At 49.4% G+C, this 26923-nt stretch overlaps 1 protein-coding gene across 1 annotated transcript in view; it reads left to right on the top strand.

Moving 5' to 3' along the window:
- Nucleotides 1–205: 205 nt before the first annotated feature.
- The window catches only part of LOC143783142 (cytochrome P450 2C25-like), a 326648-nt gene continuing 299930 nt past the window's right edge, over nt 206–26923 (top strand). Inside the window, exons 1-2 of the mRNA XM_077271461.1 lie at nt 206–226; nt 1386–1567. Coding sequence (XP_077127576.1) covers nt 1391–1567 — 177 coding nt within the window. The 5' untranslated portion in view covers nt 206–226; nt 1386–1390. The remainder of the gene's footprint in view (nt 227–1385; nt 1568–26923) is intronic.

Here is a 26923-nt window from a genome sequence, read left to right as displayed (position 1 = left end):
GCGATCCGCCATGTACTGACACTGACACAACAAGACTAAAATTTCTGGTGCAACCAGTATATAGAATAGGTGGGCGCTCCATCATACAAGCACACAAAGGAGTCAGGAATGTAGGGCTCTGTGTACAATCTAAGGGAGTTAATCATTAATTCTATACCACATATAACTTGTGCTGGAGTCACTGAGGAAACTCCGTACACAAGAACAAAGGTACCAGAAGACACAGGTCAGTACAGTGCTCAGACGGGAAGGATAGATGATAAACTGTATTGATTTATAGATGTGTCTGCAGCTCGGCGTGTAGAGAATAAAATGTCTTACATGCTTCAAATGTGAATCATTCCTCAGTTCTACTGTATAATGAGCTTTTGTGGGTCAGACGTGGATCTTACTGAAAAGTGGATCTTTATGCCCCAATCAGTTTGATGCTGTCTAGATTGGGTTGTCGAGGATCTCTGCTTGTTGACCTTCATTCCTGCAAGGATACATGTACTTCCTTGGTCAGATTCCCAAGTAATGATGCCAGAACATCTCAGTTAGTGGCAGCAGTGTAAACAGTGAGGATGGGTGAAGGATAAGATGGAGATATAGTCGGAAGAAGGGTTGAGGGTCAGAACAAGGAGATTGATCAGGATGGAGAAAGAATACGATATAGATATGATCAGATAGATAAAGGATAATTTGAGATATAGTCACAGGAGAGGATGAGGGTCACAATGAAGGGATTGATCAGGATGGATGAAGGACAAGATGGAGATATATCCAAGAAAAATAAAAAAGACAGCGCCACAATGGACAGTGAAAAAGACAGCTTACATTTTATTCTGCCTCTGATAAAGGTCCTTTGACCGAAACGTCGCCGCAGGAGGCTGAATAAAAGGTAAGCTCTCTTTTTCCGTATCCATTGTGGCGCTGTCTTTTTGATTTTTCTTGGATATGGACTTGTATCTGGGATGGACCCCCTGGTGTTGACGTGCGCCCATTTGCCCATAGAGGCTGCTTGTTTATAGGGTGCGGTTTAACTTCTTTTTTGTTGGATTTTTGCACAAGATGGAGATATAGACAGAAGTATTGACAAAGGTCAAAACTAGGAGAATAATCAGGATGGACGAATGATAAGATGGAGATATAATCAGAAAATATGCCACGGGTCAGAAATAGAGTGATCAAGATGGACGAAGGATAAGATGGGGACGTAGTCATAGGATAAGACAAGGATCAGAACTAGTAGAGCGATCAAGATGGAGGAGGTGTCAGAGGACACCACGGTGTGGTCAGGATTAGGGTAGACCCCTGATGATGACTGATTGGTGAGATCATTGCCTTCAGTCTCTAGTGAGCGCAGAGCTAGTAGTAATTATCAAATCCTCTGTTCCTATTCACAGGAGCCATGGAGCTGTCCACCATCCTCGCTTTTTCTGTTGTCCTTCTCCTCACTGTCTATATTTTCCTGTCCTGGTCCAAACAGCATAGATACCGGTCACTGCCTCCTGGACCGACCCCAATTCCTCTGCTGGGTACCCCCAAATACATGGATTTAAGGGCAGCCCCCAAGACTTTCTCAGAGGTGAGTGTCCACAAGGAGACATAGTGCAGTGCTTGCTTGGTAGTGCAGAGTGTCCTGTTCTTCGCTAATCATCGGTGTAGAGATTGGTGAATATAAATTAAACAAATTTACATGGTATGATGAACCAAATCAGGCCATAATAGACCAAGATGAAAAAGGAAGGAAACAAAGCCACTCTTCAAAATAATAGGAGAAAATGGAGTTCATGAAGCTAAAAATATGTTAAAATATTACAAAATATAAAGACAGACAAATACGTCATGGGAAACCAGAAACAGCTACTGCCTCAGTGGAAGGGAGATACACAGGGGGAGATGAATGAAAGTAATGGACACAGGTCTTTATCCCCACACAGTGCCATCCACAAACAGTCAAAGATAAGTCATAATAAATATACCCATTCTTATCATTGTGCAAATACAAGAGGCTCAAATTAACCCAAGGAGAGTCCCCAACGTGCGTTTTGCTTTCTTGCATAGTAGCTTTCTCAAATGTTAAATAGATAGTGAGAAAACCCTGCAGGAGTCTATGACCCCAGGACCCCGGTCATGTGACCGATGGTCAGCAATGAGATCAGACGGTCAGCGCATGCGCGAATTGCTGAGCGCAAACCAAACACCGCCAGCAATCAAGCAGTCAGTGCGCAGGTCCGGGAGCGGGGACATATAACCATGGCTCCTGGACATGCGCAGAGAGCATAAAGATGGCGAGAAGTGGATGGAGGCGTGAGGCAATGTAAAGCGCATGTGCACACCAATCACATGAGAGAGATAATAATAGTATGGACTATCAATTGTAGATTGCCAATTATATAGAATCCTGGATCAAATACAACATATTGCCAATAGACAGATCAGTTAAGCACCAAAGTGGAGGAGGATTATATCAGCTCACTGATGAGGGTTGTAGTTCCAGGATGGGTGTGGTGGAAGGAAATCCTGAATGCGGTTCCCAGGTAAAACAGGATCAGTATAAGCAAGAAAAAACCCAGCTGCCACCAAGGGATTGAATATCTGGAAATGCTTTTTTGCTAGAGTTTCTCTGCTTTTAATATATTTTATTATGTGTTAATAGTTTTATTTTTTAATATATTCAATCCCTTGGCGGCAGCTGGATTTTTTTTTCTTGTTTATAAAAATCAGTTGTCATATTATATCTATGTATGAGATTGATATTGTGCTTCATCAAGTACAGATGGCAGATTGGTAGCACAGAGGAGCAGATGCGAATTCCACCAGATATGCTATCGATTCGACAAAACGTACAGGGATATTTCAAGAAGAAAATACTTTGGAAAGATTAGTCAAAAAATTGTAGATAATTTGTCTGATGAGGGACTACGGGAAAACAGAGTAAAGGCACCAATATCTACTATATAATTGTCTAAGGGTCACTTCCGTCTGCCTGTCCTTCTGTCTTTCTTTCTGTCACAGATATTCATTGGTCACGGCCTCTGTCTGTCATGGAATCCAAGTCGCTGATTGGTCGTGGCAAAACGCCCACGACCAATCAGCGACGCGCACAGTCCGGAAGAAAATGGCCGCTCCTTACTCCCCGCACTCACTGCCCGACGCCCGCATACACTGTCCGGTCCCCGCTCACACAGGGTTAATGCCGGTGGTAACGGACCGCGATATGCCACGGGTAACGCACTCCGTAACCGCTGCTATTAACCCTGTGTGTCCCCAACTTTTTACTATTGATGCAGCCTATGCGGCATCAATAGTAATAAATGTAATGTTAAAAATAATTTAAAAAAAACCAAAAAACATGCTACACTCACCCTCCGTAGTTCGCTGAGCCGCTGGCGCCGGCCGCCATCTTCCGTTCCCGGCAATGTATTGCAAAATTACCCAGAAGACTTAGCGGTCTCGCGAGACCGCTAAGTCTTCTGCATAATTTCGCAAGGCATCCTGGGAAAGGAAGATGGCGGCCGGTGCCAGCGGCTTGGCGGAGCTTCGGTGGATCCCAAGCGTCAGTAACCGCTTCCTGGATCCAGGCGCCAATGGAAGGTAAGTATAGAACTATTTTTTATTTTAATTCTTTTTTTTTTAAAGGATATCATGCTATCATGCCCACATTGCTATATACGTGGGCTGCGCAATATACAACATGGGCTGCGCAATGTACTACGTGGGCTGTGCAATATACCACGTGGGCTGCGCAATATACTACGTGGCTGCGCAATATACAATGTGGGCTGCGCAGTATAATACGTGGGCTGCGCAATATACTATATGAGCTGCGCAATATACAACATGGGCTGCGCAATATACAACGTAGGCTGGGCAATATACTGCGTGGGCTGTGCAATATAGTAAGTGGACTGCGCAATATACTACATGGGCTGCGCAATATACAACTTGAGCTGCGCAATATACAACGTGGGCTGCGCAATATACAACGTGGGCTGCGCAATATACAACGTGGGCTGCGCAATGTACAATGTGGGCTGGGCAATATACTACATGGGCTGCACAATATACTACGTGGCTGAGCAATATACAATGTAAGCTGCGCAGTATAATACGTGGGCTGCGCAATATACTATATGAGCTGCGCAATATACAACGTAGGCTGGGCAATATACTGCGTGGGCTGTGCAATATACAACATGGGCTGCGCAATACACTGCATAGGCTGTGCAATATAGTAAGTGGACTGCGCAATATACTACATGGGCTGCGCAATATACAACTTGAGCTGCGCAATATACAACGTGGGCTGCGCAATATACTATATGGGCTGCGCAATATACAACGTGGGCTGCACAATATACAACGTGGGCTGCGCAATGTACTACGTGGGCTGCGCAATGTACTACATGGGCTGCGCAATGTACTACGTGGGCTGCGCAATGTACTACGTGGGCTGCGCAATGTACTGCGTTTGCTGCGCAGTGTACTGCGTGGGCTGCGCAATATACTGCGTGGGCTGCGCAATGTACTGCTGGGCTGTGCAATGTACTGCGTGGGCTGCGCAATATACTACGTGGGCAGTGCTATACACTACACATACATATTCTAGAATACCTGATGCGTTAGAATCGGGCCACCATCTAGTATATATATAAGAGGCATCGTGATTACTCGCTAATCCCTCCCTGCACAGTAGCTCCGCCCCCCACAACATCACCACACACAATCCCGCCCCCACCACATTACCACACAATCCCACCCCCCACCACATTACCACACACAATCCCGCCCCCCACCACATTACCACACACAATCCTGCCCCCCACCACATTACCACACACAATCCTGCCCCCCACCACATAACCACACAATCCCGACCCCCCACCACATTACCACACACAATACCGCCCCCAACCACATCACCAAACACAATCCCGCCCCCACCACATCACCACACACAGTCCCGCCCTCGACCACATTACCACACACAATCCCACCCCCCCACCACATTACCACACACAATCCCGCCCCCCCACATTACCACACACAATCCCGCCCCCACCACATCACCACACACAATCCCGCCCCCCACCACATTACCACACACAATCCCACCCCCCACCACATTACCACACACAATCCTGCCCCCCCACATTACCACACACAATCCCGCCCCCCACCACATTACCACACACAATCCCGCCCCCCACCACATTACCACACACAATCCCACCCCCCCACCACATTACCACACACAATCCTGCCCCCCACCACATTACCACACACAACCCATCTCCTCACCACATCACCACACACAATATCGCCCCCCACCACATCACCACACACAATCCCGCCCCCCACCACATTACCACACACAATCCTGCCCCCACCACATTAGCACACTTAATCCCACCCCCTCACCACATCACCACACACAATCCCGCCCCCACCACATCACCACACACAATCCCGCCCCCTCACCACATTACCACACACAATCCCGCCCCCACCACATTACCACACAATCCCACCCCCCACCACATTACCACACACAATCCCACCGCCCACCACATTACCACACACAATCCCGCACCCTTACCACATCACCACACACAATTCCGCCCCCACCACATAACCACACACAATCCCACCCTCCACCACATTACCACACACAATCCCGCCCCGCACCACAACACCACACACAATCACCCCACCACATTACCACACAAAATCCCACCCCACCACATTACAACACACAATCCCGCCCCCCACAACATTACCACACAATTCCGCCCCCCACCACATTACCACACACAATCCCGCCCCTACCACATTAACAGACATAATCCCGCCCCACCACATTACCACACATAATCCTGCCCCCCCACCACATTACCACACACAATCCCGCCCACACCACATTAAAACACATAATCCCGCCCCACCACTTTACCACACACATTCCCACCCCCCACCACATTACCACACACAATCCCGCCCCCCACCACATTACCACACACAATCCCACCCCCCCACCACATTACCACACACAATCACCCCACCACATTACCACACACAATCCCAACCCCACCACATTACAACACACAATCCCGCCCCCCAAAACATTAGCACACAATCCCACCCCTCACCACATTACCACACACAATCCCGCCCCCCACCAAATCACCACACACAATCACCCCACCACATTACCATACACAATCCCGCCCCCACCACATTAAAACACACAATCCCGCCCCCCACAACATTACCACACAATCCCATCCCCACCACATTACCACACACAATCCCGCCCCCACCACATTAACACACATAATCCCGCCCCACCACATTACCACACATAGTCCTGCCCCCCCACCACATTACCACACACAATCAATCCCACCCCCACCACATTAACACACACAATCCCACCCCACCACATTACAACACACAATCCCGCCCCCACCACATTACCACACAGAATCCCGCCCCCACCACATTACCACACAGAATCCCGCCCCCACCACATTACCACACAGAATCCCGCCCCCCACCACATTACCACACACAATCCCGCCCCCCACCACATTACCACACACAATCCCACCCCCCCACCACATTACCACACACAATCACCCCACCACATTACCACACACAATCCCACCCCCACCACATTACAACACACAATCCCGCCCCCCACAACATTTGCACACAATCCCACCCCCCACCACATCACCACACACAATCACCCCACCACATTATCATACACAATCCCGCCCCCACCACATTAAAACACACAATCCCGCCCCCCACAACATTACCACACAATCCCGTCCCCACCACATTACCACACACAATCCCGCCCCCACCACATTAACACACATAATCCCGCCCCACCACATTACCACACATAGTCCTGCCCCCCCACCACATTACCACACACAATCAATCCCACCCCCACCACATTAACACACACAATCCCACCCCACCACATTACAACACACAATCCCGCCCCCACCACATTACCACACAGAATCCCGCCCCCACCACATTACCACACAGAATCCCGCCCCCACCACATTACCACACAGAATCCCGCCCCCCACCACATTACCACACACAATCCCGCCCCCCACCACATTACCACACACAATCCCACCCCCCCACCACATTACCACACACAATCACCCCACCACATCACCACACACAATCCCACCCCCACCACATTACAACACACAATCCCGCCCCCCACAACATTAGCACACAATCCCACCCCCCACCACATTACCACACACAATCCCGTCCCCACCACATTACCACATACAATCCCGCCCTCCACCACATTACCACACAATTCTGCCCCCAACACATTACCACACACAATCCCGCCCCCACCACATTAACACACATAATCCCGCCCCACCACATTACCACACATAGTCCTGCCCCCCCACCACATTACCACACACAATCCCACCCCCACCACATTAACACACACATTCCCACCCCCACCACATTATAACACACAATCCCGCCCCCACCACATTACCACACAGAATCCCGCCCCCCACCCCATTACCACACACAATCCCTCCCCCACCACATTACCACACACAATCCACACCACATCAGCACACATAATCCCGCCCCCACCACATCACCACACATAATCTCGCCCCCCAGCACATCACCACACATGTCCCCCCCACCACCTCACCACACATAATCCCGCCATCCCACCACATCACCACACATAAACCTGCCCCTCCACCACATCACCTCACATAATCCCGCCCCTCAACACATCACCACACAAAATCCCACCCCCCCACATCACCACTGATAATCCCGCCCCCCTCCACATCACCACACACAATCCCGCCCCTCCACCACATCACCACACATAATTTCACCCCCCACCCAATTACCACACATAATCCTGCCCCCAGCACATCACCACACATAATCCCGCCCCCCCACCACATTACCACACATAATCCCGCCACCCCAACACATCAACACACATAATCCCACCACCCAACCCCTTTATCACACATAATTCCGCCCCCACCACATCACCACACATAATCCTCTCTCCAGCACATCACCACACATAATCCCGCCCCCCACCACATTACCACACATAATTCCGCCACCCCAACACATCACCACACATAATCCCGCCACCCAACCCCTTTACCACACATCATCCCGCCCCCCAACACATCGCCACACATAATCCGCCCCCCCACCACATCGCAAAACATAATTCTGCCCCTCCACCACATCGCCACACATAATCCTGCCCCCCACCACATCGCCACACATAATCCCGCCCCCCACCAAATCGTCACACATAATCCCGCCCCCACCACATTACCACACATAATCCCGCCCCCCGATATCACCACACATAATCCCACCCCACCACATTACCACACATAACCCCGCCCCCCACCCCACTACCACACTCAATCCTGCCCCCCACATCACCACACATAATCCCGCCCCCACCACACATAACCCCGACCCCCAGCACATCGCTACACATAATCCTGCCCCCCCACGACATTACCACACATAATCCCGCCACCCCAACACATCGCCACTCATAATCCCGCCAACCCATCACATCACCACATATAATCCTGCTCCCCAGCACATCACCACACATAATCCCGCCCCCCACCATATCACCACACTTAATACTGCTCCCCAGCACATCACCACACATAATCTCGCCCCCCCACCACATCACCACACATAATCCCGCCCCTCCACCACATCGCCACACATAACCCCGCCCCTCCACCACATCGCCACACATAATCCCACCCCCCCACCACATCACCACACATAATCCCGCCCCCCAGCGCATTGCCACACATAATCCCGCCCCCCCATTCCATTACCACACATAATCCTGGCCCCCACCACATCGCCACACATAATCCCACCCCCCACCACATCACCACACATAATCCTGCCCCTCCACCACATAACACATCAACAAACATAATCCCACCCCCTACCACATCACCACACATAATCCCGCCCCCACCACATCACCACACATAATCCCGCCCCTTCACCTCATCACCTCACATAATCCCGCCACTCAACACATCACAACACATAATCCCGCCCCCCGATATCACCACACATAATCCCACCCCACCACATTACCACACATAACCCCGCCCCCCACCCCACTACCACACACAATCCTGCCCCCCACATCACCACACATAATCCCGCCCCCACCACACATAACCCCGACCCCCAGCACATCGCTACACATAATCCTGCCCCCCCATGACATTACCACACATAATCCCGCCACCCCAACACATCACCACTCATAATCCCGCCAACCCATCACATCACCACATATAATCCTGCTTCCCAGCACATCACCACACATAATCCCGCCCCCACCATATCACCACACATAATACTGCTCCCAGCACATCACCACACATAATCTCGCCCCCCACAACATTACCACACATAATCCCACCCCCACCACATCACCACACACATTCCCGCCCCCACCACATTACCACACACAATCCGGCCCCCCACCACATTACCACACACAATCCCGCCCCCCACCACATTACCACACACAATCACACCCCCCACCACATTACCACACACAATCCCACCCCCCACCACATTACCACACACAATCCGGCCCCCCACCACATTACCACACACAATCACCCCCCCACCACATTACCACACACAATCCCACCCCCCACCACATTACCACACACAATCCCACCCCCACCACATCACCAAACGTAATCTGCACCACATCACCACATCACCACACATAATGCCGCCCCCCACCACATCACCACACATAATCCCGCCCACCACCATATCACCACACAAAATCCCGCCCCCCACCACATCACCACACATAATCCCGCCCCCCACCACATTACCACACATAATCCTGCCCCCCACCCCATTACCACACACAATCCCGCCCCCACATTACCACACACAATCCCGCCCCCCCACCACATTACCACACACAATCCCTCCCCCACCAAATTACCACACACAATCCACACCACATCACCACACATAATCCCGCCCCCCACCACATCACCACATATAATCCCGCCCCCCAGCACATCACCACACATGATCCCGCCCCCCACCACATCACCACACATAATCCCTTCACCACATAACCACACATAATCCCGCCCCACCACCACACATAATCCCGCCCCCCACCACATCACCATACATAATCCTGCTCCCCCACCACATTACCACACATAATCCCGCCCCCACACCACATTACCACACACAATCCTGCCCCCCAACACATCACCACACATAATTCCGCCCCCCAACACATCACCACACATAATCCCGCCCCCCCACCACATCACCACACATAATCCCGACCCCAGGCACAACAACACACATAATCTCGCCACCCCAACACATCACCACACATAATCCCGCCACCCCAACACATCACCACAGATAATCCCGCCACCCAACCCCTTTACCACACATAATCCCATCCCCCACCACATCACCACACATAATCCCACCCCTCCACCACATTGCCACACATAATCCCGCCCCCCACCACATCGCCACACAATTCTGCCCCTCCACCACATTACCACACATAATCCCGCCACCCCAACACATCACCACACATAATCCCGCCACCCCAACACATCACCGCTAGGGTTGAGCGACTTTTACTTTTTCAGGATCGAGTCGGATTTCGCGAAACCCGACTTTGTCAAAAGTCGGGTCGGGTGAAATCGGCCGATCATTGCGAGAAGTCGGGGGCCGACTGAAACACGAAACCCAATGCAAGTCAATGGGGAATACAAGTCGGCAGTGAGTGGAAGACAGGAAAACACCTACAGAGCCCATTTTAATGCCAAAAACATCAATTATTGTTACTTAAGCTTGTCAATCTTAATTAACCTTATAATAATAGTTAGGTATTGAAAATTGGGGGTCATTTGGTTAAAGTTGTGGGGGGGGGGAGGGCTGGCTCAATTTTTTCTTGGGCCCAGGAAATGTGGAATACGTCATGGCAGTGGAGCAGGGAGAGGTAAGTATTTCAACTTTGCAAGTGCTGTGATCCTGAGCAAGCAGGGGGGGCACACTCGTTCGCATTGCCACTGGCACTGGGCCCCTCAAAGTACGGCGTTGTGTTTGACGGCGGGGGCGCCTCCCACCAGCAGTGACAGTTTTGCGTACTATGACAGGCCCTGTGACAGTGACGTCGCCAGCGAGTATTCCCCCCCCACCTGATGAAGGAACCTGCACTTTCATATGCACCTTCCTCTTTGTCCCCGTGTAAGGTGGTATAGTATGCGGGAAGGAGGACCTGACTTTCAGCAGGGTCAGATTCTGGATGTGTAGAGTGCAAGGGGAATGTAGTGGTCTGGGTCAATGTACCAGCAGACCCATCAAGCAGTGGCTGGGTAATAGGCAGGATGAGGAGGAAACACAGATAGAGGCCCAAAATAAAAAAGGAGGCTAAAACAGAAAAAAATTGGTAACAGGAGTAAACAGGCAGCATTGCTTTGTTCAGTGGAGGACAACAACAAGCAGCAGCAGACACCGTTAGTAGGGACCAACCAAACTAGTAGGCCAAATACAGTTTCAAATTCTCAATACAGGCCGAAAGCCTGTAGATTGAAACTCAGCTTTGTTTCTTTGAGGAAACCAAGAGGCAGCAGCAGATGTCACTAGGCCCAAACCAAGAGCCAGGCCAAATGCAGTTTCATATTGTTGATAGAGGCCGAAAGCCTGTAGATTCAAACTCAGCTTTGTTTAGTAGAGGTAGAGTGGGCGCACCCACCTGTCCAGGCAAACGGCACTTGCACAGGTGCTTGTGCCAAGTGGTGACCACGGTCCTGTGGGGGGAGTCAGCCCATTTAGAGAGGTATAAAAATGGCCTATGGTGGACATTCAGCAGCTGCAAATGGAGGAATTGGCAAAGTCAGTAAGAGGAGGGCAAAAGCGAGTCATTTATCACCCAAGCTACGTGTCAGCAGGGGAAGGTGGGGCAAAAGAATTGCCAATCCATGATTGGTTCATTTTAATGAAGGTTAGATCATCTACATTTTGGGTAGCCAGACGTGTCCTTTTTTCAGTCAGTATTGAACCAGCAGCACTGATGACTCTTTCTGAAAGCACACTGGCAGCAGGGCAAGCGAGCTCCTGTAATGCATATTCTGCCAATTCGGGCAAGGTGTCTAGTTTAGATGCCCAGTAATCAAAGGGGAATGACCTGTGAGGGAGAACATCGATAAGGGATGAAAAATAGTTTGTAACCATACTGGACAAATGCTGTCTCCTGTCACTTTGAATAGATGCAGCAGTCCCTGTTGTGTCAGCGGTCATTGAAAAATCACTCCACAACCTTGTCAGAAAACCCCACTGTCCAACGCCACTTCGGATTTCGGCACCTCTAGCACCTCTGTCATGTTGCCCCCTACGGCAAGTGTGAGGACCATCACCGCCTCTGTGTGCTGGGAATGCCTGAACCAAACGGTCTACAAGAGTTGCTTGTTTGGCAGCCAATATTTGCTCAAGGTTCTCATGTGGCACAATGTTTTGAATTTTCCCTTTATAGCGTGGATCCAGGAGGCAGGCCAACCAGTAATCATCATCGGTCATCATTTTGACAATGCGGGGGTCCCTTTTTAGAATACGCAAGGCATACTCAGCCATGTGGGCCAATGTTCCTGGTGTCAATTCACTGGTCCTGTTGGGTTGAGGAGCACTTTCTTGGAATCCACATCACAAGTGTCCCGCAAGAAACCTGTACCTGACCTTGCAACGCCACCAGTTTCAAGTGGCCCCTGAGAAGCATCCTCCTCCCATACATAGTCATCCCCATCATCCTCCTCCTCATCTTCTTCGACCGCCACCTCGTCCTGGACAGTTCCCTGACCAGACAATGGCTGACTGTCATCAAGGATTCCCTCCTCCTCGGCTGCAGATGCCAGCTCCTTGATGTGCGTCAAACTTTGCATCAGCAGACGCATAAGTGGGATGCTCATGCTTATGATGGCGTCGTCTGTACTTTCCAGCCGTGTGTATTCCTCGAAACACTGAAGGACTTGACAGAGGTCTTGTAGCTTGGACCACTGCACACCAGCCAACTCCATGTCTGCCATCCAACTGCCTGCCCATGTATGCGTATCCTCCCACAAATACATGACAGCACGCCTCTGTTCACACAGCCTCTGAACCATGTGTAGTGTGGAGTTCCACCTTGTTGCAACGTCGATAATTAGGCGGTGCTGTGGAAGATTGAGTGATCTCTGATGGTTCAGCATACGGCTGGAGTGTACGGGCGACCGGCGGATGTGCGAGCAAAGTCTTCGCACCTTCAGGAGCAGGGCTGGTAACTCCGGATAATTTTTAAGAAAGCACTGCACCACCAGGTTCAAAGTGTGAGCCAGGCAAGGTATGTGTTTGAGTTGTGAAAGGGCTATGGCAGCCATAACATTCCTTCCATTATCACTGACTACCTTGCCTGCCTCAAGATGTACACTGCCCAGCCATGACTGAGTTTCTTGCTGCAAGAACTCAGCCAGAACTTCCACAGTGTGTCTGTTGTCGCCCAAACACTTCATTTCAAACACGGCCTGCTGACGCTTCCCACTAGCTGTTCCGTAATGGGACACCTCGTGTGCAACACTGGCAGCTGCGGATGGAGTTGTCGTGCGACAGCGCTCTGTGGACGAGCTTTCGCTTCTGGAGGAGGAGGAGGAGGAGGAAGAGGAGGTGGGGTGGCAAACGTCTACAGCCAACTGTTTCCTAGATCATGGGCTAGGCAGAACTGTCCCACTATTGCTGTCCCCTGTGGACCCTGCATCCACGACATTAACCCAGTGTGCCGTGATGGACATGTAATCTCCCTGACCATGCCTACTGGTCCATGCATCTGTTGTGAGGTGCACCTTCCCACTGACAGACTGCCTCAGTGCATGGACAATGCGGTCTTTGACATGCTGGTGGAGGGCTGGGATGGCTTTTCTCGCAAAGAAGTGGTGACTGGGTAGGTCATAGTGTTGTACTGTGTAGGCCATCAGGGCTTTGAAAGCTTCGCTTTCAACCAACCGGTAGGGCATCATCTCTAACGAGATAAGTCTGGCAATGTGGGCGTTCAAACCCTGTGTACGCGGATGACAGGATGAGTACTTTCGTTTCCTAACAAGAGTCTCTTCTAGGGTGAGCTGGACTGGAGAGCTGCCTATAGTGGAACTAACGGTGGTGGTGGTTGTGGACATGGCAGATTGAGAGTGAGTTGGTGATGTTGGCCTACATACAGTGCTTCCTACCAATAACATTCTGACTCCCTGACTGCTTTGGCCTAGCGATGATCCCTCCACATTTGCTACTGCTGGTGTCCTAACCGGTGGTCTTACAGTGAGGGAAGCAATGTTGTGTTGCTGACTACCTTCATTCAGACCTGGTGCACCAACGGTACAGGACGTTAGGTAGTTAGTCCAGGCTTGCAAGTGCATGCTGTTTAAATGTCTACGCATGCACGTTGTATTTAAATTGTTAAGAATCTTCCCTCTGCTAAAGGTCTTTGAGCATTTTTTACAGATCACTTTTGACTGATCATTGGGATCTTGGTTAAAAAAATGCCACACTGCACTCTTCCTACTATGGAATTCCTTTTCAGGCATTGCACGCTGTGCAACTTTCACAGGATGGCCACGCTGTCCTAAAACTGGTTTTGTGAAATGTTTTTTGCCTGATACGGGCCTGCCAGATGACAGCTGTTGCAATGTAGATTGGTGCTGCTGCGGATAACCCTCCTCTGCTTCTGAGCTAGTGGCAGCGCTACCCTCTTCCCCCAATGGCTGCCAATCTGGGTCAACAACTTGGTCATCTATCACCTCCTCCTCCTCAATGTCATGTGCACCTTCCTCAGTGTCACCCTGTAAGGTGCTATAGCGTTCGGGACAGGGCACCATAGTCTCATCAGGGTCAGATTCTGGCTCAGCAAACTGCGAAGGCAATGTGGTGATCTGACTCAATGGAACAGCATCATAATCTAGCTGTGGCTGTGCATCAGTGCACTCCATGTCCGATTCTTCTTGTAATGAGCAGGGTACAATTTCCCTTTCTAACCCAGGCACGGTATGTGTAAAGAGCTCCATGGAGTAACCTGTTGTGTCGCCTGACGCATCCTTCACTTTTGGTTTGGGAGAAGTTCACAAGTCTTGTTCCTGACTGGGAGCATCCACTGACGACTGGCTGCTGTGACATTTTGAACTTTGGGAAGAGGAGGCCAAAGAGCTAGAGGCTGAGTCAGCAAGGAAAGCCAAAACTTTTTCCTGCTGCTCCGGCTTTAAAAGCTGTTTTCACACTCCCAGATAAGGGAGCCTTTGAGGCCTTGTGTAGCCAGACGATGACGCAGGCTCAACACCTCCAGCCTTAGGTGCTACTGTGCTTTTGCCACTACCACCAGATGCAGCACCACCATCAGTACCAGCTGACAACCCCCGCCCATGGCCTCTTCCACCAGACTTCCTCATTTTTGGGGGGGAGACACAGAACCACAACTCTGGCCCAGTTGTATAACAGTAAACTATGAACGTGGCAGAAGGTGGCTGCCTGATATATACGACACAATAGCAGTACAGCAGAATATACACTGTGTGCGAATTTTATTCTCCCTTTTTTTGGGGGGGGAGACACAGAACCACAATCGTGGCCCAGTGGTATAACAGTAAACTATGAACATGGCATAAAGTGGCTGCCTGATATATACGACACACTCGCAGTACAGCAGAATATACACTGTGTGCGAATTTTAATCTCCATTTTTTTGGGGGGGAGACACAGAACCACATCTCTGGCCCAGTGGTATAACAGTAAACTATGAACGTGGCTGAAAGTGGCTGGAAATATTATTTAAAAAAATAAAAATAAAAATAGGAAGCTCCCTACAATGAGCTCAGGACAAGTATGGCAGCAATAAAAAGGACTGCTGAACACAAAAATGTGGACACATAAACAAGACAGGTAACTGTGCAGAAAGGCTCAACAGGAATTTTGCTTTTAAAAAAGCAGTTGGTTTGCACAGCACCGTGCACACAGCTATGCAGCTGCTGCACTAAAATACGACCTCCACTGTCCCTGCACAAAAAGGTGGTGTGGGACAGTGAAAATCGCTCCAGCACAAGCGGTTTTGGGGTTTATATTTCCTCCCTAACTCTGTCCCTGCTTCTGACTAACTGCAGCAACCTCTCCCTATGCTCAGATCGGCAGAAGTAAGATGGCGGTCGGCGTGCACGCCCCTTTATAGCCCCTGTGACGCCGCAGACAGCAAGCCAATCACTGCCATGCCCTTGTCTAAGATGGTGGGGACCAGGACCTATGTCATCATGCTGCCCACACTCTGCGTCCTCTGTTGTGAAATTGGATTTTGGGCTCCCCCGGTGGCCACTGGTGGAATTGAACTTGTGTGCATCATCCCCTCTGTTCACCTGTTCCCATCAGGATGTGGGAGTCGCTATTTAACCTTGCTCCTCTGTCACTTCCATGCCGGTCAACATTGTAATCAGAAGCCTTTCTGTGCATGTTCCTGCTACCAGACAACTTCCAGCTAAGTCGGACTTTTGTCCTTGTTTGTTTTTTGCATTTTGTTCCAGTTCACAGCTGCAGTTTCGTTTCTGTGTCTGGAAAGCTCTTGTGATCTGAAATTGCCACTCTGATGTTATGAGTTAATACTAGAGTCTTAAAGTAATTTCAGGATGGTGTATTGATAGGGTTTTTAGCTGACCATGAAAGTACTCTTTCTGTCTTCCTGCTATCTAGTAAGCGGACCTCGATTTTGCTAAACCTATTTTCATACTACGTTTGTCATTTTCATCTTAAATCACCGCCAATATATGTGGGGGCCTCTGTCTGCCTTTCGGGGAAATTTCTCTAGAGGTGAGCCAGGACTATATTTTCCTCTGCCAGGATTAGTTAGTCCTCCGGCCGGCGCTGGGCGTCTAGGGATAAAACGCAGGCTACGCTACCCGGCTACTGTTAGTTGTGCGGCAGGTTTAGTTCATGGTCAGTTTAAGTTTCCATCCTTCCAAGAGCAAGTTCCTATGTATGCTGGGCTATGTTCTCTTGCCATTGAGAACCATAACAGTTTGACCGGACAGCAAAGGGTTAAATTAATTGGCAGAGAAAGGAGAGAAAAAAGAAGTCTGCTGAAAAATTTTTTTTTTTTTTTTCCTTCAGTTCTGAGTGTGCTTTCAATTGAATCACTTGCAAGTCTGCCTATATTGCAGCCTTCCTCTCTCTCTCTCCTTCTAATCCTGGAATGGCTCTGTGTTCACCTGTTTAAAATGGATATTCAGAGTTTAGCTGCAGGTTTGAATAATCTCACCACGAAAGTTCAAAATTTACAAGATTTTGTTGTTCATGTTCCTATATCTGAACCTAGAATTCCTTTGCCTGAATTTTTCTCGGGGAATAGATCTTGCTTTCAAAATTTCAAAAATAATTGCAAGTTGTTTTTGTCCCTGAAATCTCGCTCTGCTGGAGATCCTGCTCAGCAGGTCAGGATTGTGATTTCCTTGCTCCGGGGCGACCCTCAAGATTGGGCTTTTGCATTGGCTCCAGGGGATCCTGCGTTGCTCAATGTGGATGCGTTTTTTCTGGCCTTGGGGTTGCTTTATGAGGAACCTCATTTAGAGCTTCAGGCGGAAAAAGCCTTGATGTCCCTATCTCAGGGGCAAGATGAAGTTGAAATATACTGCCAAAAATTCCGTAAATGGTCTGTGCTTACTCAGTGGAATGAGTGCGCCCTGGCGGCGAATTTCAGAGAGGGTCTCTCTGATGCCGTTAAGGATGTTATGGTGGGGTTCCCTGTGCCTGCGGGTCTGAATGAGTCCATGACAATGGCTATCCAGATCGATAGACGTCTGCGGGAGCGCAAACCTGTGCACCATTTGGCGGTGTCTACTGAGAAGACGCCAGAGAATATGCAATGTGATAGAATTCTGTCCAGAAGCGAACGGCAGAATTTTAGACGAAAAAATGGGTTGTGCTTTTATTGTGGTGATTCAACTCATGTTATATCAGCATGCTCTAAGCGTACTAAGAAGCTTGATAAGTCAGTTTCAATTGGCACTTTTCAGTCTAAGTTTATTCTATCTGTGACCCTGATTTGTTCTTTATCATCTATTACCGCGGATGCCTATGTCGACTCTGGCGCCGCTTTGAGTCTTATGGATTGGTCCTTTGCCAAACGCTGTGGGTATGATTTAGAGCCTCTTGAAACTCCTATACCTCTGAAGGGGATTGACTCCACCCCATTGGCTAGTAATAAACCACAATACTGGACACAAGTAACTATGCGAATTAATCCGGATCATCAGGAGATTATTCGCTTTCTTGTGCTGTATAATCTACATGATGTGTTGGTGCTTGGATTGCCATGGCTGCAATCTCATAACCCAGTCCTCGACTGGAACGCTATGTCTGTGTTAAGCTGGGGATGTAAGGGGATGCATGGGGACGTACCTTTGGTTTCCATTTCGTCATCTATTCCCTCTGAGATTCCTGAATTCTTGTCTGACTATCGTGACGTTTTTGAAGAACCTAAGCTTGGTTCATTACCTCCGCACCGGGAGTGCGATTGTGCCATAGATTTGATTCCGGGTAGTAAATACCCTAAGGGTCGTTTATTTAATCTGTCTGTGCCTGAACATGCTGCTATGCGAGAATATATAAAGGAGTCCTTGGAAAAGGGACATATTCGTTCTTCGTCATCTCCCTTAGGAGCCGTTTTTTTCTTTGTGTCTAAGAAAGATGGCTCTTTGAGGCCGTGTATTGATTATCGGCTTTTGAATAAAATCACGGTTAAATATCAATATCCGTTGCCACTGCTGACTGATTTGTTTGCTCGCATAAAGGGGGCCAAGTGGTTCTCTAAGATAGATCTCCGTGGGGCGTATAATTTGGTGCGAATTAAGCAGGGGGATGAGTGGAAAACCGCATTTAATACGCCCGAGGGCCACTTTGAGTATTTGGTGATGCCTTTTGGCCTTTCAAATGCCCCTTCAGTCTTTCAGTCCTTTATGCATGACATTTTCCGTGATTATTTGGATAAATTTATGATCGTGTATCTGGATGATATTCTGATTTTTTCGGATGACTGGGACTCTCATGTCCAGCAGGTCAGGAGGGTTTTTCAGGTTTTGCGGTCTAATTCCTTGTGTGTGAAGGGTTCTAAGTGCGTTTTTGGGGTTCAAAAGATTTCCTTCTTGGGATACATTTTTTCCCCCTCTTCCATCGAGATGGATCCTGTCAAGGTTCGGGCTATTTGTGATTGGACGCAACCCTCTTCTCTTAAGAGTCTTCAGAAATTTTTGGGCTTTGCTAACTTTTATCGTCGATTTATTGCTGGTTTTTCTGATGTTGTTAAACCATTGACTGATTTGACTAAGAAGGGTGCTGATGTTGCTGATTGGTCCCCTGCTGCTGTGGAGGCCTTTCGGGAGCTTAAGCGCCGCTTTTCTTCCGCCCCTGTGTTGCGTCAGCCTGATGTTGCTCTTCCTTTTCAGGTTGAGGTCGACGCTTCTGAAATCGGAGCTGGGGCGGTTTTGTCGCAAAGAAGTTCCGACTGCTCCGTGATGAAACCTTGTGCTTTTTTTTCTCGTAAATTTTCGCCCGCCGAGCGGAATTATGATATTGGGAATCGGGAGCTTTTGGCCATGAAGTGGGCTTTTGAGGAGTGGCGTCATTGGCTTGAGGGGGCTAGACATCAGGTGGTGGTATTGACCGACCACAAAAATTTAATTTATCTTGAGTCCGCCAGACGCCTGAATCCTAGACAGGCGCGCTGGTCGTTGTTTTTCTCTCGGTTTAATTTTGTGGTGTCATACCTACCGGGTTCTAAGAATGTTAAGGCTGATGCCCTTTCTAGGAGTTTTGAGCCTGACTCCCCTGGTAATTCTGAACCTACAGGTATCCTTAAGGATGGAGTGATATTGTCTGCCGTTTCTCCAGACCTGCGGCGGGCCTTGCAGGATTTTCAGGCGGATAGACCTGATCGTTGCCCACCTGGTAGACTGTTTGTTCCTGATGATTGGACCAGTAAAGTCATTTCTGAGGTTCATTCTTCTGCGTTGGCAGGTCATCCTGGAATCTTTGGTACCAGGGATTTGGTGGCAAGGTCCTTCTGGTGGCCTTCCCTGTCACGAGATGTACGAGGCTTTGTGCAGTCTTGTGACGTTTGTGCTCGGGCCAAGCCTTGTTGTTCTCGGGCTAGTGGATTGTTGTTGCCCTTGCCTATCCCAAAGAGGCCTTGGACGCACATCTCGATGGATTTTATTTCGGATCTTCCTGTTTCTCAGAAGATGTCTGTCATCTGGGTGGTGTGTGACCGTTTCTCTAAGATGGTCCATTTGGTTCCCCTGCCTAAGTTGCCTTCTTCTTCCGAGTTGGTTCCTCTGTTTTTTCAAAATGTGGTTCGTTTGCATGGTATTCCGGAGAATATCGTTTCTGACAGAGGAACCCATTTCGTGTCTAGATTTTGGCGGGCATTCTGTGCTAGGATGGGCATAGATTTGTCTTTCTCGTCTGCTTTCCATCCTCAGACTAATGGCCAGACCGAGCGGACGAATCAGACTTTGGAGACATATTTGAGGTGTTTTGTGTCTGCAGATCAGGATGATTGGGTTGCTTTTTTGCCTTTAGCGGAGTTTGCCCTCAATAATCGGGCCAGCTCTGCCACCTTGGTGTCTCCTTTTTTCTGTAATTCGGGGTTTCATCCTCGATTTTCCTCCGGTCAGGTGGAATCTTCGGATTGTCCTGGAGTGGATGCTGTGGTGGAGAGGTTGCATCAGATTTGGGGGCAGGTGGTGGACAATTTGAAGTTGTCCCAGGAGAAGACTCAGCTTTTTGCCAACCGCCAGCGTCGGGTTGGTCCTCGGCTTTGTGTCGGGGACTTGGTGTGGTTGTCTTCTCGTTTTGTCCCTATGAGGGTTTCTTCTCCTAAGTTTAAGCCTCGGTTCATCGGCCCGTACAAGATATTGGAGATTCTTAACCCTGTGTCCTTCCGTTTGGACCTCCCTGCATCTTTTTCTATTCATAATGTTTTTCATCGGTCATTATTGCGCAGGTATGAGGTACCGGTTGTGCCTTCCGTTGAGCCTCCTGCTCCGGTGTTGGTTGAGGGCGAGTTGGAGTACGTTGTGGAAAAAATCTTGGACTCTCGTGTTTCCAGACGGAAACTCCAGTATCTGGTCAAATGGAAGGGATACGGTCAGGAGGATAATTCTTGGGTGACTGCCTCTGATGTTCATGCCTCCGATCTGGTCCGTGCCTTTCATAGGGCTCATCCTGATCGCCCTGGTGGTTCTGGTGAGGGTTCGGTGCCCCCTCCTTGAGGGGGGGGGTACTGTTGTGAAATTGGATTTTGGGCTCCCCCGGTGGCCACTGGTGGAATTGAACTTGTGTGCATCATCCCCTCTGTTCACCTGTTCCCATCAGGATGTGGGAGTCGCTATTTAACCTTGCTCCTCTGTCACTTCCATGCCGGTCAACATTGTAATCAGAAGCATTTCTGTGCATGTTCCTGCTACCAGACAACTTCCAGCTAAGTCGGACTTTTGTCCTTGTTTGTTTTTTGCATTTTGTTCCAGTTCACAGCTGCAGTTTCGTTTCTGTGTCTGGAAAGCTCTGGTGATCTGAAATTGCCACTCTGATGTTATGAGTTAATACTAGAGTCTTAAAGTAATTTCAGGATGGTGTATTGATAGGGTTTTTAGCTGACCATGAAAGTACTCTTTCTGTCTTCCTGCTATCTAGTAAGCGGACCTCGATTTTGCTAAACCTATTTTCATACTACGTTTGTCATTTTCATCTTAAATCACCGCCAATATATGTGGGGGCCTCTGTCTGCCTTTCGGGGAAATTTCTCTAGAGGTGAGCCAGGACTATATTTTCCTCTGCCAGGATTAGTTAGTCCTCCGGCCGGCGCTGGGCGTCTAGGGATAAAACGCAGGCTACGCTACCCGGCTACTGTTAGTTGTGCGGCAGGTTTAGTTCATGGTCAGTTTAAGTTTCCATCCTTCCAAGAGCAAGTTCCTATGTATGCTGGGCTATGTTCTCTTGCCATTGAGAACCATAACAGTCCTCCTTCATTGGATGAAAAACGGCGGTGACAGCGTCATATGAAACGCGACTTTGGCGCTCTGATCGTGTACCGCATGGCCGATCCCACACTAGGATCGGTTCGGGTTTCATGAAACCCGACTTTACCTAAAAGTCGCCGATTTATGAAAATGACCGATCCCTTTCGCTCAACCCTAATCACCACACATAAACCCACCCCCACCACATCACCACACATAATCCCGCCCCTCCACCACATCGTCACACATAATCCTGCCCCCAACACATCGCCACACATAATCCCACCCTCAACGCATCGCCACACATAATCCCGCCCCCATCCCATTACCACACATAATCCTGGCCCCCCACCACATCACCACACATAATCCCGCCCCACCACATCACCACAAATAATCCCGCCCCTCAACCACATCCCCACGCATAATCCTGCCCCCTACCACATCACCACACATAATCCCGCCCTCCCACCACATCACCACACATAATACCGCCCCTCCACCACATCACCTCACATAATCCCGCCCCTCAACACATCACCACACAAAATCCCACCCCCCACCACATCACCACTGATAAACCCGCCCCCCTCCACATCACCACACACAATCCCGCCCCTCCACCACATCGCCACACATAACTTCGCCCCCCACCCCATTACCACACATAATCCCGCTCCCAGCACATCACCACACATAATCCCGCCTCCCCAACACATCACCACACATAATCCCGCCAACCCAAGACATCACCACTAGGGTTGAGCGACCTTTACTTTTATAGGATCGGGTCGGGTTTCACGAAACCCGACTTTTTCAAAAGTCGGGTCGAGTGAAATCGGCCGATCCTATAAAAAAGTCGGGGTCGGGGTCGGCCGAAACTCGAAACCCAATGCAGTGCATTGGGTTTCCAATGGTTCCCAGGGTCTGAAGGAGCGGAAACTCTCCTTCAGGCCCTGGGATCCATATTTAAGTGTAAAATAAAGAATTAAAATAAAAAATATCGCTATACTTACACTGTGACGGGCCCTGGTACTAACCGGGAACCTTCCTTCCTTAGAATCAGCCTTCCAAGACCTTGCGGTGACGTCGCGGTGACGTCGCGGCTTGTGATTGGTCGCGCGGCCCCCATGTGACCGCTCGCGTGACCAATCACAAGCCGCGACGTCACCGTGACGTCACCGAAGGCCCTGGAAGGGCTGATTCTTAGGAAGGAAGGCTGCCGGAATGAAGCCGAGGGTGAGTATATTCCTATTAGGTATATACTCACCCTCGGACATGCCCTGCTTCTTTCCGACAGCCTTCCTTCCTAAGAATCAGCCCTTCCAGGGCCTTCGGTGACGTCACGGTGACGTCGCGGCTTGTGATTGGTCGCGCGAGCGGTCACATGGGGGCCGCGCGACCAATCACAAGCCGCGACGTCACCGAGACGTCACCGCAAGGTCCTGGAAGGCTGATTCTAAGGAAGGAAGGTTCCCGGTTAGTACCAGGGCCCGTCAGAGGGTAAGTATAGCGATATTTTTTATTTTAATTCTTTATTTTACACTTAAATCTGAATTCCGATACCAATTCCCGATATCTTAAACATATCGGGAATCGGTATCGGAATTCCGATTCCAGATTCAGAAGATCGCCGACCTCATGGCCGACCCCACACAGGGGTCGGGTCGGGTTTCATGAAACCCGACTTTGCCAAAAGTTGGCGACTTCTGAAAATTGCCGACCCGTTTTGCTCAACCCTAATCACCACACATAATCCCACCACCCAACCCCTTTATCACACATAATCCCACCCCCACCAAATCACCACACAGAATCCTGCTCCCCACCACATTACCACACATAATTCCGCCACCCCAACACATCACCACACATAATCCGCCCCCCTACCACATCGCAACACATAATTCTGCCACTCCACCACATCGCCACACATAATCCCACCCCCCACCACATCGCCACACATAATCCCTCCCCCAGTGCATCGCCACACATAATCCCGCCCCCCATCCCATTACCACACATAATCCCGGCCCCCACCACATCACCACACATAATCCTGCCCCCAGCATATCACCACACATAATCCCTCCCCCCACCACATCACCACACATAATTCTGCCCCTCCACACATCACCACACAATCCCGCCCCCCACCCCATTACCACACATAATCCCGCTCCCCACATCACCACACATAATCCCGCCCCTCCACCACATCACCACACATAATCCTGCCCCCACCACATCGCCACACATAATCCCGCCCCCACCACATCGCCACACATAATCCCGCCCCCGATATCACCACACATAATCCCACCCCCCACTACATTACCACACATAACCCCGCCCCCCACCACATAACCACACATAATCCTGCCCTCCCACCACATTACCACACATAATACCACCCCCAGCCCATTACCACACATAATCCCGCCCCCCTTGCACATCACCACACATAGTCCTGCCCCCCACCACATCACCACACATAATCCCGCCCCTCCACCACATCATCACACATAATCCCGCGCCCCACCACATTACCACACACAATCCCGCCCTCCACCACATCACCACACATAATCCCGCCCCTCCACCACATCACCACACATAATCCCACCCCCCACCACATCACACATAATCCCGCCCCTCCACCACATCACCACACATAATCCCGCCCCCTACCACATTACCACACATAATCCTGCCCCCCACCACATTACCACAGATAATCCCGCCCCCCACCACATCACCACACATAATCCCGCCCCTTCACCACATCACCACATTACCACAGATAATCTTGCCCCCCACCACATTATCACACATAATCCCATCCCCCTACATTACCAAACGAGGCTCCGTCCCCACACATTACCCAGCAGCATTAATTAGATAGCAATGAGAGTGCTGAGCGTTAGCTGGCTGGAAACAGCTAGTCAAATATATAATGTGAAGAGAAAGAATGAAAATGAGGAAGGATAAGTGGCAAGGAAATGTCATTACAAGAAAGATGGAAAACTAAGTGCTTCCTTTACACCAGACGCAGTCAAAGTACCCAAAGAAACAATCCACCTGGCTCCACGTTGAGCAAGAATTGTTTTAGTGTCCCCTCTTTTTAGGCCACTATGAACTATAGCGACGCCTCGTACCATGAGAGTTTCGGGTGACAATTGTGATGATTCTTAGATTGTTTTTAAATCCGCAATCTCCTCTACCATCCTGGTGGCACCAATGTCCCTCACAGGATGCCATTCTCTGGCCCTCAATTCCCTTGAAGTGAGTCCCATAGAACCTTTGGGGCAACCACAGGTTGTGTAAGGTGTTACATTGGTGCTACTATAGGTTATGTATTGGCTGATGGAAAAATGCTGAAACCCGTCAGCAGAGTCAAACATGGTGCTGAGAAGGACATTGGTGCAGACAGGAAGTAGCCACAGGGAAAGCAACCATGGTTGGGCCACTAGTTCCAAAATGGCTGACTGCCCGTGCTGTACGTGGCTTTTAACAAGAATATTTTTTAGATTCTTTGAACATTTTGATGTCATAAGAGGTAAGCTAGATTTCAAAGATGGTTCACTTTTGAGTGTTGGCCAATGTTTATTGAGAATCAACCTCATATTGTGCCATTCATGATTATAGGTAGAAGTGAACCCTCCTGTCTTGTTTCCGGTATCTGTCTGCGCATGTGTGGGAGCCATGGTTATGCGTCCCAGCTGCCGGACATGCGCACTGAATGTTTGATGGCTGGCGGTGTTTGGTTGGTGCTGGCAGCGATTCGTGCATCTACTGACCGAACGATCTCATTGGCTGACCACCGGTCTCATGACTGAGCTCATGGGTTCATAACGTCCTGCAGGATTTCCTCACTATCTATTTTCCCCTTGAGAAAGCTACATTACTGAAAGGCGAAACGCTCGTTGGGGACGCTCCTTCTGTTAATTTGAGCCTCTTCTCCTTGCACCATGGGTGAGAACTTGGCATATTTATTATGACTTATCTTTGACTCTTTGTGAAAGGCACTTTCACAGGCACATTCATCTCCCTGTGTGTTTCCATTCCATTGATGCAGTAGCTGTCTCTGCTTTTCCATTACCTATCTGTCTGTCTTCATGTTTTAGAATGAATTTTAACCTTTATTTTTTTTATACATTATATATATATTTTTAGATTGGTCCATTTGCAGGAATCATCATTTTCAAGCTGCTCGGTGTGAGCTGTAGACAACCTGAGCTCCGCTCCAGATCTCCTGTCCACACCGGCTTGGATTTGTGTTACATTCACAGTTTGTCCCATATATAAAAGCACACAAACAAGTGAGAGGCCGTGAAATGGAAATTATTCCACAAAAGCAAATCAACCGAATAAGCTTCCTGCAAGCAATTAACGAGCTGGGACGCTGGGCTGTCATCTTCTTCCGTGGAAACTACATTTGAGAAAATCAATTAGATACGGAGTTTGGGGGGAATTTGGTAGACCTGAAATGTATAGTCTAGATAAGGCTCACATAACCTCAGCTGTGGTCGAGCTTTCCCAAAATGCTGTGCAGCTACAGCATCACATGGTATGACCACAGTCAATGAGGATGGACTATCATAGCCTGTGTAAAAGCCGAGGCAGGGAGAGCAGCAAACATTTTAGATTGAATCTGAAATGTAAGAAATCGTCGCAGCTTAGTGACAGAAATAAGGAGAGAAAGTCACAAAACGCTGAAGAAATTGTAAGACTGAATTCACTCATTATGGAGGCATTGTGTTTTA

The sequence above is a fragment of the Ranitomeya variabilis genome, chromosome 6 (assembly GCF_051348905.1).
Source record: "Ranitomeya variabilis isolate aRanVar5 chromosome 6, aRanVar5.hap1, whole genome shotgun sequence".
Taxonomy (NCBI): domain Eukaryota; kingdom Metazoa; phylum Chordata; class Amphibia; order Anura; family Dendrobatidae; genus Ranitomeya; species Ranitomeya variabilis.
Note: the sequence above shows the minus strand (reverse complement) of the source record. Positions and strands in the feature narration are given on the sequence as shown.